The 13,474-nt window shown below is 46.7% G+C and overlaps 2 protein-coding genes across 4 annotated transcripts; one reads left to right on the top strand and one right to left on the bottom strand.

Annotated features, from left to right (window-relative positions):
• Positions 1 to 31: 31 nt before the first annotated feature.
• LOC100119992 (coiled-coil domain-containing protein 112) lies at positions 32 to 3,496 on the top strand. Of its 3 annotated transcripts, none has more exons than XM_001603630.6 (6): positions 32 to 274; positions 359 to 434; positions 516 to 797; positions 1,210 to 1,765; positions 1,828 to 2,040; positions 2,109 to 3,496. In XM_001603630.6, exons 2-6 carry the CDS (start codon positions 404 to 406, stop codon positions 2,167 to 2,169), a joined length of 1,143 nt encoding a protein of 380 aa, XP_001603680.2. In that variant the 5' UTR covers positions 32 to 274; positions 359 to 403; the 3' UTR covers positions 2,170 to 3,496. The 3 variants fall into 3 exon arrangements, with proteins under 3 accessions (XP_001603680.2, XP_008210367.1, XP_008210368.1); XM_008212145.3 differs by having other exon boundaries at positions 334 to 434; XM_008212146.3 differs by having other exon boundaries at positions 186 to 274; positions 345 to 434.
• LOC103316756 (nipped-B-like protein) lies at positions 2,332 to 12,938 on the bottom strand. The gene is made up of 3 exons (XM_016983820.3): positions 12,538 to 12,938; positions 5,880 to 12,458; positions 2,332 to 5,776 (listed from the first exon to the last, which is right to left on the bottom strand). The coding sequence occupies exons 2-3, from the start codon at positions 11,964 to 11,966 to the stop codon at positions 4,922 to 4,924; spliced, it is 6,942 nt and encodes a 2,313-aa protein (XP_016839309.1). The 5' UTR covers positions 11,967 to 12,458; positions 12,538 to 12,938; the 3' UTR covers positions 2,332 to 4,921.
• Between the last annotated feature and the right edge of the window lie 536 nt (positions 12,939 to 13,474).

Raw genomic sequence — 13,474 nt, 5'->3', positions numbered from 1 at the left:
GCCATGGTTACAAAATAAACTTGTGGTTGACTTGAAAATGGACTCCTACACTGACGATCCCTGAGTATTCTTAAGTTTTTATCTATCTGTTATAAATTACGTATCAAAAAATGAATAATTTATCAAGGTCTCAACACTTGAAATTCTATCTAAAACTAAAACAGCAAGAATGCATCATTGAAAAATTCATCGAAGCTTTTATGGTGAACTCCAAAGTTGATACTGAGGTTTGGCACGGTATTAAGCAAGACATTGACAAGTTTGAGAATGAAAGGTGAATAAATAACGATAACTATCAGAGGTATGAAAATTATATAATCAATAATATTTTAGACAAAACATAGTTCTTTCACTCAAGTCAAAGGTGACCGACATCTACGTGGAATTAAAATCAGTTAGATCCATGATCAATGCAGAAAACGTCAGGAAAATTGGTACTCGTTATATTATAAAATTCAACACATTCCAGATATTTTATCGAGGCTTCAATTTTTAACTCAATTTACTTTCACAAGACCTCCCGGTTTTCAAGATTAAACTACAGTCGCTATGGAAAAACATCGAAGAATTCAAAAACCTACAGGACACGATAAACACTTTGGCCGAAGAACAGAAGAGTATCAACGACGACTTGAGCACACTGACGAGGGTGATTCGTAAGCACAAAAATTTTGCCTCCACCGATCACTTCCTGTGTAAAGCCACGAGTTCGAATCGGCAATCGCAAAAAGATGATTCGGCAAAGGAGTGCGATTACGACGAAGCGGAAGATTTTTGCACTTTATTGGCCAAAACTGGTAAGGATCTTGTATAAGCTGCTTACTCACTTTCCGTTTGTCGGCTTCTCAGCAGAACAGATCACAACTCCGTATATGGCCAGCTATCATCGATATTTATAATCGTGTCAGCAGCGATAATGAATTTAAAGAAAACCGTAATAATCTTTGGTCGATAATGGTATAGATTACAAAATCATGCGTGCGCGTCGTGAACTAAATGTGTTACGCAGACAAAACATATACAAAATATGCGATAATGATCATATTACATTAGCTAATGAAGAGAAAGACTAATTATACCGAGCGATGATTAATTCGTTAGTTTAGTTTAATTGAGGCGAAAACAGTATAATCTAGTTTTGACCGAATGCTTATCCTAAATAAAAATATATCAAATTCTATACAATTTATAAAAATTTCAATAATCCAGGGCACACCGGCAGCTGGAGCGAAGAGGACCACCTGCTCTTCGTGAACCTTCGCAAGCGTCACCACAGCGTTGCCTCCCTGGTCGTCGCCATCCAGGCCAAGTGTCCAGACCTGACAAAAGAGAGCATCGTGAACCACGAGGCCTGGTACAAGACCTACCTGGACCTCCGAGAAAAGCAAAAACTCGCCGTTCAGGAGTGGCGCGATCGCAAGCAGTCCGAACGTCAGGCCAAACTCGCTGCCAAGGCGGAAGAACCTACACCGTCGATTTGCAAAATAGCGGAGCACAAAAAGGTGGAGATCGAGAGGAAGAAAGAGCTGGTGAGACGCTGGAAGGAGCAGAGGGAAAAACAGCGAGTTGCCGAGGAGGAGAGACTCAAGAGTCAGTTGAGGGCCAGGAGGGAGATGAGGGAGAACCAGAGGAGGGCCAGGGCGGAGAGATTGAAGCACCTCGTGGAGGAGTACAAGAGGAAGAAGGCTGTCCAAGAGGAGGGAGTGGCAAGCGGAGATGAGAGGGAACAGGCTATGGTCAATGCTCTCAACCTGCGGTTTTACAGGTGGGTTTCTGCGTAGATGGATGTTTGAACTGCTTTTTTTTCTGATTGGTTTGTCGTTTTAGAGCCAGGGACCAGGAGTTCGTGGAGAAGAGGAGGTCCGCTCTGTCGTCGAAGAAGACCGAGCCCAAGCCAGTTGTTGACAGCCATTTCAACAGAGTTAGAGAGTACTCCGAGTCGACTTTGCTGAAAGAAACTAAAGCTTGGCAGGAAAAGCTCAAGAGAAGCGAATCACAAGCTTTTCAGACCGTGTCTTATATCAAAGATTTGCCAACAAGGTATACGATAATTGCTTAAGTTAAATAAGAAAATTATAATGATGGTAAATATCATTTGTACATTTTAGGACTTTGGTCAGCTGGAAGAGCTACGAGATTCCCGGCGCGTTCACTTCGCGGCAACGATAGCTCACGTATTTTGTACAATTGTTTTAGTATATTATATAATAACGTGTACATATCGCTTAGTCTATATGATCGTAGAGAATAGATTTTATATCATGAAGGAATGTGGGGCGGATAGTGGAGCGTACACCAAGAAATCAACGCTTTGATATATGCTTATGTTTATTTTTTTCTTTATGAACGTACCTTTTTCTTTCAGACGATGTACATAATAAGTTATGAGTAAACGAGCGTTAAGTCTTATCCAGAACTGCCGTTTTGCCTTCACTTCGCCATCATACTCTTTTTTTTTCTATTTAAAACTTTACAACGATTTCATGTTTTCTGAGGTTTAGACTACACACAAAAACTTATTGCGTTATGGATAACATTAACACTGGACAGCTTTACTCAAATTTATATATATATATTTATATGCTTATATACATATATATATATACACACATATATATGTATATATATGTATATATGTATATATATATATATATATTTATATATAATATACTTTCTATGAACCTGCTCGTTAATTGATATTCTTTCGTTAGATTACCAAATACAAAAACATAGTTGATGCGTTATGTGATAATGTTATAATACAAGCGAGCCTCCTTATTGCGTCGAATAGGGTGCTACATATAAGTTTCATTTATTATTTTGCATCCGGGACCTTACTCGACACGATACATCGACCACCTCATGGAAATACTTATGTACGAATAGAGCCCTTAACTTTTAAATTATACGTACGTAGAAATATAATTATTTATAGAATTTACTGTACTCCCTAAAAGGTTTATTACAATGAAGGGTAAAGTGTAAAACAAAACGCTCTCTTCCTTATTCTTATTATTTTTTTTCTCTATTACGCTAGTAACTATGTCCTTCTCTCTCTCTTATATTTTTAATGTTCTCACACGGATGCGCTCTCTCACTCTCGCGTATAACTATCTGCTCTTGCGCTCGTTGTCTCACTTTCACCCGTCTTTCTCCAAACTCCGGCGCTCCATTTTTCCTCTCTCATATATACCGTGTATGTATATATACCTTTGCTTCTTTCTTTTATTTATATAATCATTTGTAGTTTATGTTCACCGTCAAGAAACAACAATCTCGAGCGGCTACTTTTAATAAATATATACACGCGTGAAAATTTGTACAGTTACAATCTTCCCTTCAATCGTTTAAATTCTTGTGTTATCTTCTTTTAATTTCTTGTATCTTCAACCTTTAAACATGGCATTTTCGCGCGTACCTATTATTAGTTTTGTTCCGCTATCCATCATATCGAGACCAGACGTTGTCGTTCCACCCTTATAGATCTATCATTGCACACTTTTTGCAAAAAGAAGCTCATCCAATTATTTTCACGGCATTTGGCTGTTCGTCTAAGCAGCCAATAGTGAGCAAGTTTTAAAAAAAGTTAGCTTGCCTTTTACTTTAATATTAAATATATCTTTCCGTAATGAATTTGTTGCATTCTTATAAAGACCTATATACTTGATTTTGAACGGTTACAAACAAAAACGCAATTTTCATCAACATGCTGCCAACCATTAAAACGCTTCAACCACAGATTCCACATGCAAAAAGACTGGCGTTGAGAAAAAATAAAATCGAACTATTTATTTCGTTCCTAATACGAGTTTTGATCTATCGTTAATCATATATGCGCAGAATATTTACCAAATACGCGACTTAAAAAGTATTTGTAAACTCTACGAAATATAAAATGCATAAGATTCAGTAAGGCAATAAATAATTTTAAGAGTTTTAAAAAATCAAAAAATTGTTTAATTGTTAAAGGACGTAAAAACAAAGTGCGACTGCTTTTTCGTTTGGATCGTCGTGCTGCTCCAGACTCTCGCACTTTTTGCGGAAATAAAGCAAGACTGCCCTTTTCCTCCACCATTATCGTTTAAAACGTTAAATACAATAATATAGCGTATACATCAAAGACGAGAGCTCGGAGTTTTTATTAAAGGTATGTATATTCGTGGGAGAGCGAAAACGTAAACTCTTTGAATAATAAATACCTAATATTACAACGAAATCGCTTTTAAGTATTTTTTCACCACTACGTTTTGTTTTGTGTAAGAAAATAATATACTTTAGTCAAAGATTTGTCATTTGTTTCTTTTTCTCATTATGTACATAATATGTTTTCTCAATTCTTTTATACAAACAACGAGTTCCTTCCATCGCTCTGCCTTCTACCTTTCACGCTTTCACTCTAAATCTCATATTTCAATATTTATCTCCTAAGCTTTGCGTCCGAGAATAATCCGACAATTAACCGTTTTTCATTTCATCCTAGAAAACGCAGTAATTAAACATTACCTGTCTCGCCACAGATTCTCTCTATTTTTCACTCTTTCCATTTTTCTCTAGCTCTCATACCTTCGTTATCGGATCTAGAAAACAGTATTGAGTGTCGGCTGGTCCTTTTCCTTAATATTCCAGAGAAAGAATTGTTGTCCCTTCTCGTTAGAAATAAAAAGCAATGTTACATTCGTGATTAGCATCTATGTATTTAACTTTATTTTTGTTATCTTTCTCGCACACTCCCATTCTCTTAGTTCTACGTTTATATACACAGACGAGGTTTCGTTCACGAAGCGCGGCAAGGAGTGTCTCCTCGTCGCCCGAGACACGAGCGTCCAGCACCGGCACAGTGGAAACGTTTGTTTTTAAAATGTAAAAAAAGAAATTCAAAAATACAAAAAAACCTTTAATGTTGGACGAGCCGCGTGACTACTCAGCCTTGATAGTCGGGATCGCTGCAGTCGTCACCGCTGTCACTGCTGTCCGACAGTCTTCTCCTCTTCTTCTTCTTGTGCTTCTTCGGTTTTTCCGTTTTGTGCGTTCGGTGCTTACGATGCTCCTTGTCCGCGGAGCTGTGATGGTGGTGGCTTGTGTGTATCGTGAGTTTGGGCACGCGGGGTGGCCCTTGGCTTTGAGTCATTGAGTTGTTGGGATGTTCCGTTACCTGGTACTGAACTTGGCTTGTATCAGCATTCCCTGTTGATGCCGTCAAGACGTTGAGCCTGTCAGGCTCGGACGACCTTTCTTGCCTCGAGCTGTCGTGGCCCCCTCGTTTACTGCCACCGCCTTCAGCGTCGTCTTCCTCGTCGGGATCATCGGGATCGAACTTCAGCATGAGCTGCTTGAAGTCGAGGTACTCTTTCACGAGTTTCCGCCTGCCCTCTTCGTCAAGTTCTTCGTCGTCTTTTCTATTTTCCCTTAGCCTTTGCAGTGTGTTCTTAGGCTTGAACAATTGGTTAGTTTTACGATTGACGGCTTTTTCGTAAACCTTGGCTGACTCGTTAGGTGAGTATTGGCTGATTTTGGCATCAGAGAAGCCGTAAAGGTCCTTTAAGTGTTGACGCAGCGTTAGCAATAGAAGGAAACCTTGACTCGCGGTAATGTATTCTCGTAGCAACCTCGTGTTCTCCGGTAGCCTTTGCAAAACGCTTTCTACATCCTCTTCATCATCTTCCTCATCTTCGAGGGTCGAGAGATTTGGTCGTGATTGATTCAGTAAAGGTTGAGGCGGTACCGGTGGGGGTCCCATTCCCGAAACTTGACCTGCCAGTTCAGCCATCATTCCAGTCTGTAATAGAATAAAAAGAAAAGAATTATAAGAAAATCAATAAAATGTTTGGTTTAATAGTACAAAATTTTGCAATAAGTACATCATTACAAAAGTTAATTACCTCTGGATTAAAATATTGCTGTTGCCGATTGTAGGCCTGTGGCATCTGTTGGTCCATTGGTATCTGTGGTTGTAGCTGCAATTGCTCCTGCTGCTGCTCCTCCTCCGCGACGTTCTCCGGAGGTGGTTGCAGCGGAGTACCGTCTTTGGACAGGAGTGCCCCCCTGAACGACTGCAGCAAGTTCATGCCGTTCACGGATATATTGACGTCTATTTTGTGAATTATGAAGAGCGGCTCGTCCTGCACCTGGTACGAGAAATAGGCCAGGTTGTCCGCAAGATACAGCATCTGTGACAGACTCGTCTTGGCATTTTCTTCGAACTGCTTCAGGAACGACTGGACGATGGCTCTCCTCTGCGTTTTGGTATTTCTCAGGATCGTGTAGAGAAAGCCGTTGAGCGCACTTGGGTACTCGCCCTCCTTTATGTACATACCCCTTACCACCGTAGGGTCCTTTTGCAGAATCTGCTGCAGCCTGTAGCTGAGCCGGATGCCGACCGAAGCCTTGGTGTGCACGAAGCCTGGATACTTCTTCTCGATGTCCTGGAGTTGCTTGTCGGCGCTATGACTCACTAGTTTTTCACAGTCAGTGCTCATACAGATGAGGTACGGCACGATGGTCACCGGGTGCACCAGACCCTGGGCCAGGATCAGCTGGATTACTTTGAGGGCAGCGTGCCTTACACCGATGTTTGCATGCAGGAACGACTCCAGAGTCTCGTTGAGATATTTCTGGATCACTGTGCTGGCCATTCCCGATGAGACGTCGCCCATCTCTTTAAGATTCTCCTGCTTCGATTGCTTGGCCCACTCGAGATCCTGTTTGATCATCCTCTTCTCTTCTTCCGCCAGGTAGAACTCGATGTTCTGGAGGACCGTTACTCGCATCTGCACCGGTGCAAACTCCGACGTGAGGTAGTGGTGATACAGATCCATCAGCTTGGGCATTAACATGAACTCGTAATGCCTGATGCAGAGGGAGCCGATGGCCGACATCGTGAACTGCCGCGAGTCCTCGTTGCCCTGGTCGACGAAAAAGTAAAGCGTGTCGAAGACTTGGTCCTTGATGTTATCCGGTAAACCCTCTATGACCTGCGGATTCGTGAAGTCAAAGTGCCTCAGCAGCAGGCCGACGGTAAAGAGGGCTCGGCGAAAGAAGGCCTTGTACTTGACGAGGACTGGGTCGTTTTGGTCCTTCTCGAAAACCTTTTTGTAGTCTCTCATGTGGCCGTAGTACTTATTGAAGCAGTCTCGGATAAGTTTGTAGTTCTTGGTGACGTTGTTGACGATCGAGCCGAGACAGGAAACACAGCTGGCCACGACGGACCTGTCGTGCTGAAGTATCAACTTGACGGAGTCTTCCTCGAGTTGTGCGAGGAACGTCTCGCTCGGATGTTCCATGAGCGGCACGACGAGTTCGAGCGTGTGCGCAACACTGCTGATGATCTGGTAGTCGCCCTGAGTTTGGCACTTCAAGCTTAGATATGGTTGGAGCGTGATCGCGTGGTTGACCAACAGCTGCGGCCTGATCTTGGCGAAGAGGTAGAGGGTCGTCATGCAGGCCACGAGTCGTTGCGAGGAGCCACGCTTCTGTGGATTCTCGTCGGTGTTAAAATTGTTCTCCTCGAGTCTGAGCACATTCTCGATAAGGCAGTCGACGATTTGTGTGCAGGCGGTAATCAGGGCCTTCGGCGGCTCCGTCACCAGTTTCGTGCTGTCGTCCTTGTCCTCTTTGGGCTTGAACAGACTGACCAGCAGTTGCTCGAACCACTCGAGACCCATGTCCTTGCAGGCAGCTACAACGTCCGTGATGTTCATGACCTTGCGCAGCAGAGCCTTACTATCGAGACGCGGTCGCTCCTTCACTGGAGTGAACCACATGTTCTGGAAGACCTCCATCACCAGCTTCCTGATGCCTTCCTCGTCGTTGACTCGCCTGATCATCTTTACGCAGATCTCGGGCACCTTCGGGTACTCCGGAATCTCGATGCAGATGTCCTTGAGTATCTTGATGACGCGCTTTCTGACGCTAACGCCGGTGTCGAGGATGCGCGCGAGCAGTTTGTCGTAGTACTTGTCGATGAGTTCCGGCCGACTGAGGACAAACTTGCCGACGAGATCGACGGCGGCCTCGCGCACCGACGTCGAGATGTCCAGAAAGGAGTGCTTCACGCCGATTTGCATGTCTGCGCGGGCCAGTACGCTGGGATCAGCCTCGACGATCATTGTTAAGCACTTCATTGCCTTTGTTCGGATAGCTATCGAGCTCTCGGTGAGTACGCGCAGGATCTGCTGTAGGTAGCAATCGAAGCTCTGAGAGAAGGGTCGCGTCGAGGCCAGGTACTGGGATATCAGCTCGGCCGAGTTGTAGTCGATATAAGTCTGCAGTATGTCGGGCTTCGTGCCCGAGCTACACAGTCGGATTTTGCTGATGATGAGCTTCTTCTTCTCCTCGATGATACGATAACTCTCCGAGTTCTTCTGCTCGTTGTTGTCGTTCTCGTCGGGGTCGAGCTCCTCCTCGGGCTGCTCGTCCTCGTCCTCGCTGTCGCTGATCCGGTGACGGCCGCCTTTCTTCCGCGAGCGTTTCTTCGGCGACTTTTTACTGGGTGACGCGTGTTTCGGTTGGCCGACTCGCTGCTTGTCGACCGCGCATTCCTTGTACCACTGGGCGAGGTAAAAGTGGCGCGCGTACGCCAGAGCCGAGTCCTTGGTGGCATTGACCGCGAGGTAGTCCAGAAGAACCTTTTGCAGAAAGATGACCCTCTCCTCGGCCTCGTCCAGTCCGGGGATCTCCTTGTCTTTCACCTGGTCGTAGTCGGAGTCTCTCGCCTGCTCGAGTTTGATATCCGAGATTATTTGATCTATAGTGGACAACTTACAGTGTGAGCTGACGGCGTCCTTGCGCAGTCTAGCGGCGACGACGCCCAGGTACTCGATCGAGGCGGTTCGTAGCGATATGTCCGAGCTCTTGTTGGAGAAGTGCCCGACCAGCAGCTTACCCAGTAAGCTGAGCATCAGCTCGGCGGCGGGCCACTCGGGTTTGTTCACCGTGGTCAGCAGATCGTGGACGAAGTTCTCGAAGAGCGGCCGGTAGTCGACCTCCTCTCCCTTGCTACCGCATTTTTTTAGGAAGGCTGTGAGGAAGTTGCAAGCCAGCCTCGTCGCCGCGTCGTATTTGCTCAGCATGAGGAGGTCGATGTCGACGTTGCTCAGCACCGACTCCTTTTTGTCCTCCTCCTTGATTTTGCCGTCCGGGCCTCGAGAGGAGTCGGGCAGTACCACTACGCACTGAATCAGCTGCAGCACCAGGGCCGTAAGCATCTGTATGAACTGGTTGGTACTCAGCCTGTACGTCCGCAGACCCCTCTTGCTGCTGGGAAGTCTCGCGATGGAGGCTAGTATGTCGTCGAGGAGGTTTCTCCTGTGCATGTCGTACTTGGTGAAGATGTTGGTGACGAGTTTAAGGGCACTGAGTTGCAGGTCGCTGACGTTCTCGACGAAGAACGGTGCCACGCCGAGTGTCGAAGCGTGTAGGACACTGGTGTCGGTGAGAACCTGGATGTTGAACAGTTCGGCGAGCAGACCGACGAGCTCGGTCAGTTTGCTGTAGACCATGAGAAGATTCTTCTCTCTGACCTCCTTGGCATGACTCCTCTTTTTACGGCCACTAGAGTTAAAATTGTCAGTCTTATTTTTTGAGTCTATTCTGTAAACGGGGTCGTAGGAGGGATAGATCGTGTTCTGAAGTTGGTAATTGACGAACAGGATTATTCGGTCGATGACGTCTTCCAGGTATATCGTTTTTGGCATATTGCTCGACGTCATTATGTGCAAACAGACGAGGGAAGCGTCCACGGCCTGCTGGACTCGGCCCATGGCAATTTGCATCCACAGCCGACTCTGTTCGACGTTGTCGTCTGGATCGGCCAGCGGTGTGATTTCGGCGTTGTCGCGGATGTTCTTCTCGAGAATGTTCAAAAGTCTCACCAATTTGTCAGATGGAACGGATTCCATAGCCCCTTGGGACTTTAACTTAGCTGCCTCCGAACACAATATCTGCAACTGGTGATCGTTGATTAAGAATTCCTGAGGTACATCGCCGTTGTCGTCGATGTCATCAAGCGCGGCTTCCTCCGTGTTTTCGAAGATTGTCTCTACTAACGTGTTGAATCGCTTATAGGTATTGGTTTCCATAAGCTCCTCCACACTAAGCTTTGGTAGCACAGGAACAAGTTTTTTCTCGAATTTGCGAATTTTGGGTTTCGGCGGCGAGAAGGAACCATCTTTTTTGTCTTCCTGCTGTTCCTCATCTTCCTCGTCCTCGTCATCGCTGATCATTCGTTTTCTTCTGGCAGAAGATATTCGCTTATCATCGGAATTCTTCTTCTTGTCAGACTTATCCCTGTCCTTCTGAGCTTGACGCTCTTTTGCCTTAGCTTTGAAGTACTTGTTATTTCTACCGATTTCTTCTTCACTGTCTGACTCGGACTTGATAGATTTGTCATCGCGGTCTTTACTCGATATACTGTGTCTCGTTGAGCGTCCAAGAGATTTATCGTTGGATGCATTCATATTCCTTTTCATGAGTGCTTGGTCTGCTAAAGACCTGTTCAACATGATAACTGGCTCTTTCAAGGAAATCTTGAGGTCTTTTTCGTAGACATTATTTTGTTGTTGCACTGGTTGCAGCTGCTGGGGTGGCTGTAGTTGTTGTACTTGCTGAGGTTGTGGTTGTTGAATATGATCTTGATTTTGAGTATGATGTTCCAATGGCGTCTGTGGATGGTGCTGCTGTCCCTGCAGCGGATGCTGGTAAGGTATTTGGGGTTGCTGAGTTGCTGGAATTGTCGTTGGTGCAGATTCAGGCAAAGGCACCATGGCATTATGCAAGTTTGTGCTAATGTTTAAACTGTCAAACATGTTAGGTTGAGGTGCCATGGGATTGGACATCATTTCCCTACTGTGATTGGTGTCCAAACTACCGATTGGTAGGTCAATTTCAGGAAGACCGGTAACCTGATCAAGCAGAAATTGTTGGTTATCATGCAGCGTGTGTTCGATATCCATAGCCTGTGACAATTGAGGCTGATGCAGTGGTCTGTTCAGCATGGAATCAAACATTTGTTGATGCATATTCATGGCTGGCTGCTGCATTTGATGCGGCTGGTGCAGCTGATGATGCTGCGGCTGCATTTGATGATGTGGTTGAGTTACCGGAATGCCAGTTTCAGCCTGCGGTGTCATGTGCTGCATGTTGTGCTGAGGTGTCAACCCACTGGACATTGGATGGTGCTGCGGAGTAACATTCCCATGAGATAGTAGTGGGCTGGGTGTGCTCATGTGCGCCGGCGAGTGCATGTTGAACTGAGCAGTAACGCTGTTCAAGCAATGAGTATCTTCAATCATGTGCTGAGGGGTAGTTGATGTCCTTGTTTGTTCTGTTATGACAGTCGCGCGGGGCGACGGCGAAGGCACGGTAAAAGGACTACTTTGAGTAACGTCTGTGTGATTCTGTGGCGCCACTGGCATTCTGGGATGCTGCGCGTGTGGAATTCCACCAGGTAACATTGATCTGCCCATGGGCATGTAAGCAGGGCTGCCCTGCGGCGTTTGCCTGGAGTTGGAGGAGTTGGAGTAAGAAGGTGAGAAGTTCTCGTAGTTTCCACTCATCTGCTGGCTCTGCTGTTGGGGCCAATTTCTGGGAGAGTTATACTGAGGTCCCTTAAAGACGTGTGGGTTAGTTTGCAAGATTGCTTTCAGAAGTTCAGGAGCATCCTGTTGGGATTCCAGTGGTTGCTCCATATTGGCGTAGTGATCTTTCAGCTCGATGTGATCAGCCGAGGTCTGGGAAAGCGACATGATCAGCTGTGGCACCAGATTTTCGTCCCGCATGCTCAGAAGGATCTGTGCCTCGTCCGCCACTCTGGGATGAAACAGCAGAGATTTATTGGTCAAAGTCTGAGGCAGCGGTGTGGGCAAGGGCATTTCAGGCAACAGATCCGACAGACTCGCTATTCCCGCGAGGGTAGTAATTGGTACGCTTGGTATTACCCCATTCATTTTGCTCTGAATTTGTTCTGGCATCTGACCTGGCCGTTTGCGAAGTTCTCACACAGTCTCCAAGTCACAAGAGTAGCGTAACAACAACAGCAGCAGCATAGACAAGCATTCTATCTATCTCTCTCTCAGTATGTAACAACAACATCAACGGGCAACAAGAACAATAATAAACCTGCACTGTCTCACACTGCGCGAGTCAATAAGTCACGGGTGCACTCTCACACAGACACGCACTGGCACTGTTCGAGGAGAGTGACTGCACCGAGGAGGAGTGCAGCTGGGTGAGGAAGCCCAAGCTCTCTCAGGGCCTCAGGTTCCCATGTTGCGAGCACACTGCCATATCAGCCAAATTTTGAAGAGGCCCTCGGGTCTTGCGGCAGTCGGTCCATGACTGTACACCTGGTGTCTGATGAAAATCGCAGCTGAGGAAGGAAGGACTGCGCGAAGAGCCAGCACAAGAGCAGTGGTGCTATGTGTATCTCAGCAGCAGAGCCGGACGAGCGACTGCATGGTCCCCTAGAGTGGAGAGATAAAAAGAAAGACAAAGGAGCGTTAGAGAGGAGAGTTTGTGGAAAAGCGGGAGATTTTGGTTTACCTAGGGGGAGCAGACGCAGGCGGTTGGTTCCTCGAATAAGTCTAGCGGTGGCGGCGGCGGCTGCGGCGACGACGGCGGCGGTGGTGCTATACCAGCTACTTGCTCGCGCTCTCTCTCTCTCTCTCTCTCTCTCTCTCTCTCTCTCTGTTGTCTGCGTGTGTGTGTGTGTGTGTGTATACGCTGCGCGGAAACGACGGAATTCGCTCTCGGGCTGGGCTTGACGGCCCGGGCCCTGGGACTTGTCCTCTCTCGGGGGCGGCAATCGCGGGGGCGCGCGCGCGCGCAGTCGGGGCCACTATTTATAGCGCGGCTCGCAAGAAAACAGACACAAAGGCGTCCATTTTGCTCGATGCTCTCTCGCGACTCTGCTGCGCGCTCTCTCCCTCTCTCTCTCTCTCTCTCTCTCGCTCGCGCGCTGCCGTAAGAGATTGGTTCTCGCGAGTCGCCGCGGTGGCGCTGAGGGCGCAGGGCTGGCTCGCTCTCTACTAGCTGCGCCGCGCACACAGATTCACGCAGACATATAACGCCGCTCGCGTCGCAACGCGAGTGAGAGGCAGCGGAAGTTGCGTAGTATGCAGTCCATACACACGCATACGGACGGGAGGATCTGGCTGTACTTATAGTGGTGCAGCAGCAGCAGCAGCAGCAGAGCTGTTTTATGTTGTTTAGCTGCAGCCCCGATAGAGCGAGCGAGCTGTCGGATGGACGCGCTAGAATCTAAGGCGAGGTGGTTTGTGTATGTGTATATATATACGTATTTTATTAAATACATCTATATAGCGTTGATGCGCGCGCAGAGCTGAAATGCGCGAGTGTGTATACCGGCTGTTGGCGCTACTGCTGCTGACGTTCTGCGCGCTCGATTGCGATGTCGATCGCGGTGGAGTATGGGACGAGGGAGCGATGATTCGTTCCCAACAGCGCATCAGGCTGGGAG

The sequence above is a fragment of the Nasonia vitripennis genome, chromosome 3 (genome assembly GCF_009193385.2).
Source record: "Nasonia vitripennis strain AsymCx chromosome 3, Nvit_psr_1.1, whole genome shotgun sequence".
Lineage (NCBI taxonomy): Eukaryota > Metazoa > Arthropoda > Insecta > Hymenoptera > Pteromalidae > Nasonia > Nasonia vitripennis.
This window is presented reverse-complemented; position numbering and strand designations above follow the sequence as displayed.

Bases quoted from the DNA above. Each gene is read 5' to 3' on its own strand.
- LOC100119992 (XM_008212145.3), top strand. From the start codon at position 111: ATGAATAATTTATCAAGGTCTCAACACTTGAAATTCTATCTAAAACTA. The intron at 275-333 runs GTGAATAAATAA...ATAATATTTTAG, and splicing joins GACAAGTTTGAGAATGAAAG to ACAAAACATAGTTCTTTCAC. The intron at 1,766-1,827 runs GTGGGTTTCTGC...TTGTCGTTTTAG, and splicing joins CTCAACCTGCGGTTTTACAG to AGCCAGGGACCAGGAGTTCG.
- LOC103316756 (XM_016983820.3), bottom strand. From the start codon at position 11,966: ATGCCAGAACAAATTCAGAGCAAAATGAATGGGGTAATACCAAGCGTA. The intron at 5,777-5,879 runs GTAATTAACTTT...ATTCTATTACAG, and splicing joins AGCAATATTTTAATCCAGAG to ACTGGAATGATGGCTGAACT.